This window comes from Odocoileus virginianus, chromosome 3 (assembly GCF_023699985.2).
Source record: "Odocoileus virginianus isolate 20LAN1187 ecotype Illinois chromosome 3, Ovbor_1.2, whole genome shotgun sequence".
NCBI classification, from domain to species: domain Eukaryota; kingdom Metazoa; phylum Chordata; class Mammalia; order Artiodactyla; family Cervidae; genus Odocoileus; species Odocoileus virginianus.
The window spans coordinates 11,561,357-11,576,895 of record NC_069676.1 but is presented as its reverse complement, the minus strand read 5'-3'; the positions used below and the strand labels follow the sequence as shown (position 1 = coordinate 11,576,895).

At 40.6% G+C, this 15,539-nt stretch overlaps 1 protein-coding gene and 1 pseudogene across 1 annotated transcript; one reads left to right on the top strand and one right to left on the bottom strand.

Annotated features, from left to right (window-relative positions):
* Positions 1-1,302: 1,302 nt before the first annotated feature.
* LOC110134238 (olfactory receptor 7C1-like) lies at positions 1,303-7,875 on the bottom strand. Its single transcript, XM_070460840.1, has 2 exons — positions 7,847-7,875; positions 1,303-2,251 (listed from the first exon to the last, which is right to left on the bottom strand). Exon 2 carries the CDS (start codon positions 2,245-2,247, stop codon positions 1,303-1,305), a length of 945 nt encoding a protein of 314 aa, XP_070316941.1. The 5' UTR covers positions 2,248-2,251; positions 7,847-7,875.
* A 1,305-nt stretch (positions 7,876-9,180) lies between these two features.
* On the top strand, positions 9,181-12,349 carry LOC110134239 (armadillo repeat-containing X-linked protein 5-like; annotated as a pseudogene).
* Positions 12,350-15,539: the final 3,190 nt, after the last annotated feature.

The following is a 15,539-nucleotide window of genomic DNA, read 5'->3' as shown; positions in this document are numbered from 1 at the left end:
AATGAAATATAGAAGTTCATGTATTGGCCCTTATCTTTCTGGCTTACTTCACTCTATATAATGGGCTCCAGTTTCATCCACCTCATTAGAACTGATCACCAGTCCAGGTTGGATGCATGAGACAAGTGCTCGGGGTTGGTGGACTGGGAAGATCCAGAGGGATGGGGTGGGGAAGGAGGTGAGAGGGGGGATCGGGATGGGGAATACATGTAAATCCATGGATGATTCATGTCAATGTATGGCATAAACCACTACAATATTGTAAAGTAATTAGCCTACAACTAATAAAAATAAATGGAAAAAAAAATTAAGAAAAAAAAAAGAAGTTCATGTAGAATATATGATCCCACAATCCCACTCCTTGGCATATAACCACTGAAAATCATAATTCAAAAAGATACATACAGTTCAATGTTTATTGCAACACTATTCACCAAAGCCAAGACATGGAAGTAAACTATATATCCCTCAACAGGGGAATAAATGAAGATGTGTACATATAGACAGTGGAATATTACCCAGCTATGAAAAAAGAACAAAATAATGCCATTTGCAGTAACATAGGTGGACCCAGAGATTATCAAACTAAGTGAAGTCAGACAAATATCATTAGTATCACTTACATGTGGAACCCAATAAAAATGTTACAAACTCATAAAACAGAAAGACTCACAGATCTCAAAGTCAACCTCTTGGTTACCAAAGGGAAGTGTGGGGGGTGGAGGTAGTGATAAATTGGGAGATTGGAATTAACATATATACACTGCTATATATAAAATAGACAACTAGTAAGGACCTCCTGAATAGCACTAGGAACCCTACTCAATATCCTGTAATCATCTGTGTGGGAGAAGAATCTGAGAAAGTGTGGACATACATACAACTGATTCACTTAGCTGTATAGCAGAAACTAGCAGAACATTGTGAATCAACCATACTCCAATAAAAATCTTTTAAAAGAGGCAGGATTTCAAACACTTGAATGACAATATAGTATACTGAGTAAATGCAAGCTGTTGAGTAATTAAGCACAGGTCTACATTCTAAAATTCAATCTGTGGTCATTAAAAAGCACTTTCTCTATGTATGCAAAATTATAAAATAATAGTTGATATTCTAAGTTCATGAAATGTGTTTCTAAGACAATTCTGAAACTGTTTAATGAGCTGAATGCAAGATATTTGCATTAAAATGTATATGCTCTGCTTAAATAAAATACATGTTTATTCAAATCACACACAAGAAAAAAGCAGGATTTCTTTTGCTAACTACTGCTACAACTGTCAGCTCAAAACCCTTGGATCAGTGTTCCCACCACTGAACACAGAGTGTCCTTCCAATGACTTTTTGTAGAGCCCTCTTGATGTCCCTGTTCCTCAGGCTGTAGATGAAGGGGTTCAGCATGGGGGTGACCACAGTGTACATCACCGAGGCGATCATGCCTCTCCAGGAAGATGAATCAGAACTGAGATACACACCAAGGCCTGTCCCATAAAACAAAGAAACCACGGACAGGTGAGATGCACAGGTAGAAAATGCCTTATATTTCCCATGAGCTGATGGGATTCTCAGAATGGAGAAGACAATGCGGGTGTAGGAGAAAAGGATCCCTGAGAAGGGAACAATGCCAAGAAAGCCAATCACCATATACAGCAGGATGTAATTGATGAGTGTGTCTGAGCAGGCAAGTGTGAGGACCTGAGCAAGTTCACAATAAAAGTGTGGAATGACCCAGTTGGTACAGAAGGACAGCCGCAACATCAACAGACTCTGGATCAGGGAGTATGACAAGCTGGTGAACCAAGACACAAGAACCAGCAGACCACAGAGGCAAGGGTTCATGATGACCGTGTAGTGCAGGGGGTGACAGATGGCCACAAAGCGGTCATAGGCCATCACGGTCAGGAGAAAAGTGTCCATAACTCCAAAAACCATGAAAAAATACATCTGGGTGATGCAGCCTGCATAGCTGATGGATTTGCTCTGTGTCTGGATGTTCATCAGCATCTTTGGGACTGTGGTGGAAGTGAAACAGACATCGGCAAAGGACAGGTTGCAGAGGAAGAAGTACATGGGGGTGTGGAGTTGGGAGTCTGAGATGACAGCCAGGATGATGAGCAGGTTCCCAAGGACAGTGACCACAAACACAGATAGGAATAGCTCAAATAAGATGTGTTGCTCCTCTGAGTCTTGGGAAAATCCCAGGAGTAAAAATTCTAAAACACGTGTTTGATTTCCTAGTTCCATGTTGCTGATGCATCAGCTAGACGATTGAAGAAGGGGGGAAAAAAACATGAAATAACCACTGGACTGACTCTAGAGTCTCTGTGTTTGTCTGTTATTTGCTCAGTCCTGTCCGACTCTTTGTGATCCTATGGACTGTAGCCCGCCAGGCTCCTCTGTACGTGGAATTCTCCAGGCCAGAATACTGGAGTGGGTAGCCTATCCCTTCTCCAGGGGATCTTCCTAACCCAGGGATCGAACCCAGGTTTCCTGCATTGCCAGCAGATTCTTTACTGTCTGAGCCACCAGGAAAGCCCATAGGGTCTCTCTACTTCTTTAATTTCTTAAAGTGAAGGATTGGGTATAAAAGCATTAACATGACAAAGCTTCAGAATCCTATATTGTTATTTGTCTATGCAGCATTTCAACCACTGTCCACTGACCTTTGGGGTACACATCCACCCTAACTCTGGCTTGTTGTTGTTGGTCAGTCACTAAGGCTTATCTGACTCTTTGCAACTCCATGGACTACAGCCCACCAGGCTCCTCTGTCCATTGGATTTTCCAGGCAAGAATACTGGAATGGGTGGTCATTTCCTTCTCCAGAGTCTCTTCCTGATGCAGGGATCAAAACTGCATCTGCTGCATTACAGGCAGATTCTTCACCACTGAGTCACCAGGGAAGCCTCTATCTCTGGCTTAGGATCATCAAATCTAAAAAGTTAGTGCAAGACTTCCCTGGTGGTCCAGTGGATAAGAATTCACCTGCCAATGCAGGGAACATGGGTTTGATCTCTGGTCCAGGTCCAAGAAGATCTCACATGCTGCAGCACAACTACGCCCATGTGCCACAACTGCTGAAGCCCTCATTCCCTAGAACTAGCGCTCCACAGGAGAAGCCACCACAATGAGAAGCCCACTGTCTGCAACTAGAGAAAGCCCCATGCAGCACCAAATACCTAGTGTTGACAAAAATAAATAAGCACATTTTCTAAAAAAAAAAAATTAACTAAAAGTTAAGGGCAACTTTGAAACATAGAGATAAATGGTTCATTCTTGTTCTAAAGCAAAGGTGGAACATGAGGCCTGGTGAAATACAGTAACTTGTTCTAGGTTATTTGCCTTGTCTGGGACACAGAAAGGAGTCAGATAACCATGCCTCAGAGGTGACAAAATTTGAAAGAACATCTCAACTATCTGGTCAGAGTATTGTGGGATGAGTAGAATTAAGGTCTATTTCTTATGGGAAAATGAAGAAACTATTTTCATTAAATAATAAAACACATTTACAAATGTTTAGGGGCTTCCCTGATAGTTCAGTTGGTAAAGAATCCACCTGCAATGCAGGAGACCCCGCTTCTATTCCTCAGTCGGGAAGATCCACTGGAGAAGGGATAGGCTACCCACTCCAGTATTCTTGGGCTTCCCTTGTGCTCAGCTGGTAAAGAATCCACCTGCAATGTGGGAGACCTGGGTTCATCCCTGGGTCAGGGAGATCCCCTGGAGAAGGGAAAACCTACCACTCCAGTATTCTGGCCTGGAGAATTCCATAGACTGTATAGTACATGGTGTTGCAGAATCAGACACAACTGAGCGAGTTTCACCTACAAATGTTTAATGCCTGGTATGACAAGGACATTGAGGGCAGGAGGAGAAAGGAGCGGTACAGGATGAGATGGTTAGATAGCATTATTGAATCAATGGACATGAGTTTGAGAAAACTCCAGGAGATGGTGAAGGACAAGGAAGCCTGGCATGCTGCAGTCCATGGGGTCACAAAGAGCTGGACATGACTGATGGTCCAAACAACAACAAATACCAAGACCGATCATTATCTCATAGAAACAGGGTTATATGCTTCCTGGACATTTGTCACGTGATGAAACACCCTTCACCTGGGAAGTTAAAGGGCTGGTTTAAATGTCCAAGGAAAATGTGTCCATCAAAAACCATTTCAGTACCATTAGATACTAGAATGGCCACAAACAAAATTTTGTTCTCTGTGGTGCTCATTAAATATTGGGAGGAAAGAAGTTGCACCAGGATATTTACATATGAACCTGAAAGGATGAGTCATATGTGGCACCCACATTAAAGTGATGCTTAGAATGGAGCTAAGATGAGGACACACATCTAGAGCCCACCTGCCCTCTGATTCTCACCACCCCTGGCCCTCAGGGTCCTGTACCCAAATAATAGATCCTATAACCAGCAATTAAAGATAACATAAAATTATACAATGATTGATAGTGAAGGACAGGTAAGCCTGGCATGCTGCAGTCCATGGGGTCACAAAGAGTGGGACACAACTTATTGACTGAACAATACAATGACTGTCAGTGTTCCGTTTTCCTTTTACAAGTCTTTCTGCACACTTGCTATAGTGTAATGCCCCTAATCACAAAGGAGAAGGACCACCATTGGCTGTCCTCACTGTCAGTCTCCTTATTAAAATCCAAGTCCCCTAAGTTTCCTTAGCAGGATGAATGATGGGTCAAATGGGTGAAGGGTGTCCAAATGTGCAAACTTCCAGTTATGAAATAGGTAAGCCATGGAATTTTACTGTATAATATGGAGACTATTTGCATATTTGAAAGCTGCTAAGAGAGTAGAACTTAAAAGTTCTCATCACAAGAAAAAACTTTGTAATCTTTTTCTTGAGTTTGTGATCTTGTGACTTGGTCTTAAATGGCTTGTTACAATCATTTTGAAATATTGAGTATTGAATGTCTTCAAATATTGAATCATTATGGTGTACATCTGAAAATAATATAGTGTTGTATGTCCATTGTCAGTCAATAATTATTTTTTGGTCAGTCAATAATTAAAAATAACTCAAGGCAGATAGTGTCTTTGGAAAGATAAAAATGACTGTATCATATGCAAATTATTTAACTGTATATGAGTATCTTGGTTCAATCTGACTCTTTCGGGGAGGTGGGCAGCTTTTAATTGTCTATAGTGGCTTCTGATCAATTGAAAGGCAGTTCAATTTCCATGACTCATATTTGAAGTATGATAGTTTGTAAAAAGATTCCCTTGACTTTTAGTAAATGTGGATTGTTCACTGCACTCCAACTTGCTTTATTCAGCAGAGTAGTAGAGAATATATGAGAATGCCTGACATTCTAGGTATTCCTTGGAGTGTGCTGTGCAAGTTAATGGATCAACTGCCTTGAAAGAGAGGAAAGCAATTTTGTCTCCTATTGATCTATTGCGGGCTTCCTAGGTGGCATTGGTGATAAAGAACCTGCCTGCCAATGCAGTATATGTAAAAGATGAGGGTTCGATCACTGGGTCAGGATCACAAATCTATCGCAGAGTTCTTAGCACACAGGGACCCTCCAAATGACTACAGCAAGTGAATTAATGAGTAGGTGAGTGTACAAACCAGTATTTCTCCATTGTTGCTCATCAAAATCTCTGGGTGTCTATGATCCCCAAACCTTCAGCAACTCTTGCCTTCAAGGAAGTTACTATGTGGAAAGAAGATAAAAGAAATAAGATATTAATATTAATAGAAGAGAGATAGAAAGAGAGACAGAAAAGGAACATAAAGTTTCTGCACATTGAATAACCAAGTCCAGACTTCCCTATTGGCTCAGTTGTAATCAATCTTCCTGCCAGCGCAGGAGACAAGAGTTCTATCCCTGATCTGGGAAGATTCCACATGCAGTGGAGCAACTAAGCCCATGAAACACAACTACAGAGCCCATGCTGTAGAACCTGGAAACAGCAACTACTGAGCACCTAGAGCTCGTGTTCTGCAACAGAAGAAGCCACCACATTGGGAAACCCATGCACCACAACTAGAGAATGCCCCCTGCTTGTTGCAATCAGAGAAAAAAGCCTACACAGCCACAAAGACCCAGCATAGACAAAAATGAATTAAATTAAATGAACAACATGCTCATTCCCAATGTTGAACCATCCCTAATCCCAACAATAGTCCATTTCCTCTGGCCATGATATTTACTTATTCTTTCACCTGGGATCATTCTTCTTTTCAGTTTTAATTTTTTGTTGAAGTAGATTTGATTTAAAATGCCTGTGTTAATTTCTGTTGTAGAGAAAAGTGATTCATTTATATATATATATATATTTACATTCTTTTCTATATCCTTTTCCATTATGGTTTATCATGGGATATTGAATATAGTTCTCTGTGCTGTACAGTAGGACCCTGTTGTTTGTCTATTTTATCACCCAGGGTCTTTACCCAGGAAAGTATCAGCAATTGCTTTTCTACAATCCTTATCTGAAATACCAACATATGTGTCTCTGACTTCCTGTCCTAATTATCTAAAGGCACAAACAGAAGTTAACTGAGAGATTAAATAGGGAAATTATACATTTGCAAGAGATTTCACAAAGGATGAATTATCACACAGCTATTTTTCTGTGATAATAAGTAAGGATACTCATCATCTTCTGATTTCCCTTTCTGGAATTCCTTCAACATTTATATTCTGAGTCCTTTCACTTTCTCTAAGTACCTTTTATCTCTGAATGAGGAGATCCTTTCTTTTTTGTGCTCTGCCCTCAAACACTTGAAGACCTCCTTCCAGGACAGAACAATGGTGTGTACGTGCGAGCTTAGTCTTTTGACTCTTTGTGACCCAGTGGACTGTATAGCCTTCCAGGCTTCTCTGCAAATGGGATGTTTTCCCAGCAAGCATACTGAAGTGGCTTGCCATTTCCTCCTCCAGGGGATCTTGCCAACTCAGGGACTGATCCCTCCTCTCCTGTGTTTCCTGCATTACAGGTGGATTCTTGACCACTGAGCCAGCTGAGCAATGGCAGGTAAGGGGATAAAGACACTCATCCCTTTACCTCTGGTTACAGGGCCTACGGAACTGGAAAGGAAAGAGTCAAGGGGTAGGCAGACACTGGACAAATGCCCCCTCTGTCCATCTTCTCAGCATCACCTCATGGGTGATCCTCATCCTTTCAGGATTATACACAAACATCCTGGTGCAATTTTTCTCTTCTTATAAGTATTTATGAACACCATAGAGGGTAGTACTTCCCCAAGTAGTGCTAGTGGTAAATAACCTGCCTCCCAATGAGATGTAAGAGACGTGGGTTCAATCCCTAGGTTGGGAAGAACCCCTGGAGGAAGGCATGGAATCCACTCTAGTATTCTTGCCTAGAGAATCCCATGGACAGAGGAGCCTGGCAGGCTGTATATAAATACATATAAACTGTATATATAAACTCCATATATATAGCTGAGGTGAAATCTCACTCCGTTGTGGCAGCTTCACAGTTGTTCAGCCATTCACCTTCACAAGAATTACCCTCTAGAGCTATTTCTCCATAGACATCATAGGGTTTTCTCTGCCTTGTGCTTAATAAGTCAGTGCCCTTTCCACTCAATCACCTGTTTTTTTCTATTTCCCACAACACTTACTGGAATATGCAGGCTTGCCAATATGGGACCACCACAGGGGCCAACTTCCCTGAATCCTGTTCTCTCATGGAGTGTGGATGATGAAGGAAGAAGGTATGTCCCACCAAAAAAAAAACAAAAACAAAAAAACAAGGATATAAGGCCAGGCACATGCTTTGGAGTCTGGTTGATTTCTCCTGAAGAAGGCATTGAGTGTCTTTGGTCTGGCACGTGGAGGCCTTGGTGACTATAAGTTGATATGTTACAGCTTTTGTGCCCCTAGAGACTGAATACCCTCTGAAGCTTGTTAGACAAATTGATCAATGGATCTTTCATTCCCCGATCAGTTTGACTCCTCAAGGACAAGGAGCACACAGGAAAGCATCTCTGACCTGCCCACTTCCTTGTCCCTGTGAGACTTGCAGAGGGTCTACCTGTGATTCCTCTATTCTGGGTCTGTTTACTCTGGGAAGAATCACTCTGGTCTCCCTTCAGTCTCCTCTTTGAGACAAGTGTCAGCATTTTGTCAGCATTGTAGCTTCCACATTAGAAAGATTGCAGAGTACCAAAGGGCCCCAGGATTCACTATGGTAGTTCTCAAACCTAAGCCTGCAGCAAAATTTTCTTGAGAATGTGTTACACCACACACTGCTGAGTCTTACCCCAAATTTCTGCCTCAGTAGATTTGTGCTTGGGTTTTTCAGGTGGCTCAGTGGTAAAGTATTCACCTGCCAGTGCAGGAGACTCAAGTTCAGTTCCTGGGTCAGGAATCCACTGGAGAAGGAAATGCCAATCCACTCCAGTACTGTTTCCTGGGAAATCCCATGGACAGAGAAGCCTGGTGGGCTGAAGTCCATGAAGTTACATGAGAGTTGGACACAACTTAGGGACTAAACAACAACAACAATTTGGGGCTTGGCTCTAATAGTTTGGATTTTTTAAAGTTTCCAAATTTTGCCAATCCCCAAGACGATCTTTTGAGAACCATTGTCCTGGGGTAATGTTTCATAATTTGAATATTATCCAAACTAACATAAAACTAATAGAAAGGAAGAAAACTTACACAAACATGGGCACAAAATTATACTAATTGTGGGTATATGTGTGTGTGTATGTAAAAAAAAAAAATGTGTATGTATAGAGAAGAGACTGGTAGAAAATGAAATGAAGTGTCGGCAGTGAAAAAAAAAAATTCCATTGACTGAGGTTTTTGTTGATATATAGCTTCCCATCTTATCCCAGACTTACCTACTCAACATATCCAGGAGAAGAGTTTGACAATTTACTTTTAAGAAATATTTATTTACTTCCTTGCATCGAATCTTAGCTATGGCACACGGGATCTGCTTTGCAGCCCACAGATGCTCTAATTGTAGTGCGAGGGCTCCAGACCTCAAGGGCTCAGTAGTTGTTGCACAGGGGCTTAGTTGCACCCACATGACACATGCATCCTAGTTCCCATACCAGGGATCTATCCTGTATTCCCTGAATTGCAAAGTGGATTCTTAACCACTGAATCACCAAAGAAGTCCTAACTGAGGGGTTACTTTTGAAAGAAAATTACAATGCATGTGAGAGTTGGATGGCAAAGAAAGCTGAGTGCCAAAGAATTGATGCTTTTGAACTACGGTGCTGGATGACTCTTGAGAGTCCCTTGGACAGCAAGGATATCAAACCAGTCAATCCTAAAGGAAATTAACCCTGAATACTCATTGGAAGGACTAATGTTAAAGCTGGAGCTCCCATAATTTGGCCACCCAATGGGAAGAACTGACTCATTGGAAAAGATCCTGCTGCTGGGAAAGACTGAGGGCAGAAGGAGACAGGGACGACAGAGGATGAGATGATTGGATGGTATCACTGAATCAATGGACTTAAGTTTGAGTAAACTCCAGGAGATAGTGAAGGAAAGGGAAGCCTGGTTTGCTGCAGTCCATGATGTCGCAAAGAGTCAAACACTATTTAGTGACTGAACAACAGTAGTTTTACTTTATTTTATGTTTATTGCATATAGACTCACAAGCTGGATCAAGATTGCCAGGAGAAATATCAACAACCTCAGATATGCAGATGATACCACATTCGTGGCAGAAAGTGAAGACGAACTTAAGAGACTCTTGATGATGGTGAAAGAGGAGAGTAAAAAAGCTGGCTCAAAACTCAATATTCAAAAAACTGGGATCATGGCATCCAGTCCCATCACTTTACAGCAAATAGATGGGGGGAAAGTGGAAATAGTTGCAGAATTTATTTTCTTGGGCTCCAAAATCACTGTGGATAGTGACTACAGACATGAAATTAAAGACACTTGCTTCTTGGTAGAAAAGTTATGACAAACCTAGACAGTGTTTTAAAAAGAGGAGACATCACTTTGCGAACAAATGTCCATATAGTCAAAGCTATGGTTTTTCCAGTAGTCATGTACAGATGTGAGATTTGGACCATAAAGAAGACTGAGAGCCAAAAAATTGATGCTTTTTTGAACTGTGGTGCTGGAGAAGATTCTTGAGAGCCCCTTAGACAACAAGGAGATCAAACTTGTCCATTCTAAAGGAAATCAGTCCTGAATATTCACTGGAGGGACTGATGCTGAAGCTCCAATACTTTGGCCACCTGATGGGAACAGCCAACTCACTGGAAAAGACCCTGATGCTGGGAAAGAGTGAGGTCAGGAGGAGAAGAGGCCAACAGAGGATGAGATGGTTGGATGGCATCACAAATTCAATGGATATGAGTTTGAGCAAACCCCGAGAGACAGGGAAGGACAGGGAAGCCTGGAATGCTGCAGTTCATGGGGTTGCAAACAGTCAGACACCACTTAGTGACTAAACAACAACAACAACATACAATATATACAATAATCACATTGTATATTTTATATTGTATGTGTATATATATAATGAAGTTCATCATTTTAACCATTCTTATGTGTAAAACTGGACTTTGTATGAAAACACCAACCTGGGAGACACCTTCAGTCAAGGCTGAGACAGGGGTGGGGATATATAACTTGGCCTTGCTTGTAACTTGGATCATGACTGACTTCCGTGCTGAGGCAAGGGCAGAGAAGGGGCTGGGGTTGGCCTGAAAGCTGGCATCCGTGGCCCTGCCAACACTAAAGCCAAGGCTAAGATCCAAGCCAAGGCAGTGGCTGAGGCAGAACTGAAAACGCGACTGGCGACTCAGGCCTGGCTGGGGATGGAGCAGTGGCCAGGACACAGTGACCTATGCTGAGGCCATGGCTATGACAAGGCAAGTGATCAAGATGGAATCTAGGCTAAGACTAGAGTCATCACTGAGACCAAGGCAACCCCCCTGACAGAACCGAGTGTAGTGTCCCAAACCAAGTCAAAGGCCATGCCTATGTCCAGGCTCAGTGCTGTAACCAGTTATAAAGTGAAGGCTGGTGCTGGAAGTGAAGCCAATTTCCGTTCCAAAGACAACATTGGGTCCAGGTCCCAGAGAAGGAGCGAGGCCAGCATCAAGTTGAAGTTTGGGGACAGAGCTGGTACTGTAACTCAGTTCCGAGATGAGGATGAGGAAAATGTCTGTTCTTGGTTTTGGACTGGAGAAGAGCCTAGTGTAGGATCCTGGTTCTGGCCTAAAGAAGACAACCCATTTCAAGTGTATAAGCCTCCAGCTAAGATCCAGGAAAAGCCTAAGCCTACACCCAAACCTGAACTTACTATAAAGCAAAAAGCAAAAGCATGGTGAAGGGCCAGGTTTTCTGTCCTAGTCCCCTAGATGGAGGGGAGCAGTCCTTACCTCCAGGAGGGAATTGGACTCTGGTTGATACCTTGATTGAAACTCCTCTAGGGATTCGACCTCTGACCAAAATCCCACCCTATGATGGATCTTACTTTCAGACCTTAGCTGAGCTCAAAAAGCAGGTTAAGTATAGGGAAAAGTATAGGCCCAATCCAAAAACCTGTCACTGCAAATCACATGTTTTTAGTTTAGGGCCTAAAGAGTTTGATAAACTTGTTGCCCTACTTAAGTTAACTAGGGATCCTTTCATTCATGAAATAGCTACAATGATGATGGGTGTCAGTCCTGCTTATCCATTTACCCAAGATATAATTCATGATGTAGGTATTACTGTTATGATTGAAAATTTGGTCAATAATCCCAATATTAAAGAACACCCTAGAACTTTAAATATGGTGGATGACAACTCTGAGTCTTCTGGAGAACCACAAATAGGAGAGTTGTACATAAATCAAATTTGTAAGGACATAATCTTTTATCCTTTGAATTCCCCTGTGCAACTGTCTGGACTAAAATTATTAGTGCAGCTGAGTGTAAACTTTGAGTACCACCACATAATTGTCAATTACATTCCAGATTTCCTCACTTTGTTAAACAAGGAAAGTGTCAAAACCAAGTTTTATGTTTTAAAAGTGTGTTTGCACTTGTCTAAAAATCAAGCAAATACAAGAGAACTGATCAGTGCCAAAGTGTTGTCACCATTGGGTGCGCCCTTTAACAAAAATGAATCAAAGGCCAATATTCTTAATATCATTGAAATATTTGAGAATATAAATTTCCAATTTAAAAAGAAGGTGAAGCTATTTAGCAAGGAAGAGTTCACAAAATATGAACTTATTTCCATATTTCAGGGAGCAAAAGAGTTTGGTCAGAAACTACAAGACTTAGCAGAGCACAGTGATCCCGAGGTGAGAGATAAAGTTATAAGATTAACACTCAAACTCTGAATAGCTGTATGTTCTCACAAAACCTTTAGCAATTTTTTTGGTGTTGTAATATGAAACCAATGCAACTTGTAAGTTAAGTATTTATGCTATCTGTGCTGATTGAAGGAGCTAATTTTATGGATCCCAAATGATCTTGAGAGCTTGAATGTTTGTTGGTTTTCTTTGTGCTATATAAGTTCAGATATTTTTAGTATTTTTGCAATGTGACCTGATAATGAACTTATTCATCCTGAGTAAGTTATACTTCTGTGCTTTATATTAACATAAGTGTATTCATTTAATACTTCAATTACATGTGAATCAAGTTGCATGCTAAAACTGGTGAAAAAAAAAAAAAAAGAGTAATATGTTGGGGTCCTTTAATGGACTGGGACCTGGTGGTCCGGAGTCAATGATAAGAAAGTGAAAGAGAGAGCCGGAGGGGGAGAGAGAGAAAGAGAAAGAAAGAAAGACATGGGGACCCAAGCTCTGATGGAGCAAAGGTGCTTTAATGATTTTTCTGTGAGTATATATAGGCTGTAGTACAAGAAATTTCTTTCGATAGTGATAAAGATCAGAAAACCAAACGTACAGTAACCGTTACCAAGGGAACAAAGGATAATAATGGTCACAAGTTCAGGAGACAATCCATATCTCAAGAAAGGGGAAGGGGACTAAGCAGTTTTGTCTTAAAGAGAATGTTTACTGAAGGAGACCCAAGCCTGTCTCCCACAATGACCTCAGTCCTGAGAGCTGCGAGCAGTTCTACTCGCTTCTGGCAGAAGCTGATAAGGAACAGAGGATTTATGAGAAATAGCACATAGGAATCCTCCCATCAAACACTCCCTGAAAATTCCTCCTTAGTTTATTTATAATATTTGTAAAAAGAGTTCTGACTATAAGAGTTTGTTTAGTTTTAACAATCTTTGCATAAGGTAACGGTAGATGACAAATATAATTGTCAAGATAATCACTAAAATTACAGTTCCAGACCTGATGCTGTGAGTAATGCTTTGAAAGCATTCGCGTGGGTCTAGCCTAGATAATTGATCAGCTAGTTGTTCAGCTAAAGTTTCCAAATTAGTGGAAGAGGGCAGATTATTAGAAAAGGTTTCAAATATTTCTTTTTGTAATAATTGTACATTCAGAGAGGCATTATCATGTATGTTTTGTAAGTGAAATTTGATTTGTTCCCAGTTGTAGGCATTATTATTGAATTGAACAGGAGTAACACAAAATTGAGTAGAATTCTAATCACATTTTAGTATCACCTGTTTTTGTACATCTAATAATTGATCTGCAGCCCATTTGATGGCTGTCCATAGTTCCTGTATTTCATCTTGAATATCCTCATCTATTTGAGCCTGAGTGGCCCACATAGTATGAGCATCTTTAGTCCAATTTTGGATAAAATTATGTGTTTGAATTGAGGTTTGTAAAACAACAGCAGTGACAGCAGCAGTGTGCAAGTAGCTATTAATCCCAAAATGCAAACATCAGCCATCCAATGGATCGTTTAGATCACTGGAGCCATTTAGTAAGTACCTGGGAAGCAAGTCCAGCCATGGGACCTTCTTCCCAGGGCCGCTGGAGATTTATTGGTAACCGTAGATTAAGTCAAAATCAAAGAATCAAAAGGGAGTCATTTCTCAAGGAAATAGAGGAGTTAAGTATATAATTTACAATTTATTCAAGTTACAGAACGTAAAGTCTTATTGAATTGTAAATTTCCTATAGCTACAACAAAAGGAAGTGGAACATAGGCTTGTATAAAATATGATTGATTATAGTGAAAGAAATAATGCTAAAGCTATGATTGGTCCCTGTGAAATGTCCGGTCCAAGTCCCAAGTTCTTTGGTGTTTGCAGCAAGTTTCCAGATGTCCCATTGTTCAGGCCCATATCTGTTTATCAAGGATGATTCGAGGAACAGAGGGGGCATTCCACCATCAAGCCATCCAAGAAGTCCTCTGTCATGGTAATGCTCCATTGTAGTATTAGTAACCTTCCATGCTACTTGAGTAACATAATCACAGATAGTACTGTTAATATCATCTGAGCAGTTAGATAACCATATACCATGGGGTCCCCAATCGATAATTGTATGACTAGCCATAAACATTAATTTTTCCGATTTGGCCTGACATTTGTCTTAATGAACAGGAATATATTTAAAGTTCACTAGTAAACCCTTTGTATGGTGTTCTTTGTTCTTTCTTCAATTCTTTGCCTAAAGTTTCAGTAGCATAAATATGATTCATGGACAAAGAAAGGGCAGTAAAGAATCCAACCAGTGTCTGAAAGTCCTCTTTTGGAGGCAGGGCGAAAGCCCGTTTGTTGGCTAATGTTTATGCATAATTCTGTTGGGCCCATACATAAAGTTTTTCTTCTTCAGGATGAGAGGGCCCCTCCAGGTTCCAAGAAGGGGGCATATGTGTTGAGTCACTAGTGGATATGATTGGTCATATATCTGTCCATTTTATAACCTACAATAAAAAAAGGGGGGTTAGGTATATAAGCCCAATAAGTGTGACCAATCAAGTCAGCCTGAATGGGGGAAGTAAAAGCAAGCAAAGCAAGCATAGCAAAGAAAAATATTTTCAGGATTCTGAGGCATTCCCTGTTAAGAAATCAAATTTTCAGTTTGATTAGTAAGGATTTTTATCTGTCCCCAAGTAGGGAGATCATAAGGTCGGGGATGTCAAGTGCGGCATTTTTTGGAAATTTTTAAAGTCGCCATGGCTTATATTGGAATTCTTTCCTCCTGGGGTTTTTGTTGTTTCATCTCTAGTCTGAATGTTGGGGGCCCCCTTAGGTTGAATCCTCTGAAGAGGAAGTCATGTGAGTTTGTTGAATCCATCTGGAGAAATAGAAGCATACCCCTTTCCCTGTAAGATTAGTTTCTTAGATTTCCATTGATTAGTTAACCCATCTTGATATCAAATAGGCAAAGGAAGGGAGGCGTCCTTTAATGTTTCAAAATGTTTTTCTGCTTTTGTCAAAATATCTCCTTGTGGTAAGTTTAAACAATTTAAAATAAATAAGGCTATATTAATAATAGTTATAGAAATAAAGGAAAACAATAATGATGAAAACATTCCTAGGAAATATTTCAGTCCAAAAGAAAAAAATCATCTAGAAATCTGTTTGGGGTTGGTATTTGGCTGTGGTTTTGAATTAATGGGTTGAGTTTCTCTTCATTCAGTACATACATGTTCCTGATATAAAAAG

Bases quoted from the DNA above. Each gene is read 5' to 3' on its own strand.
- LOC110134238 (XM_070460840.1), bottom strand. From the start codon at position 2,247: ATGGAACTAGGAAATCAAACACGTGTTTTAGAATTTTTACTCCTGGGA.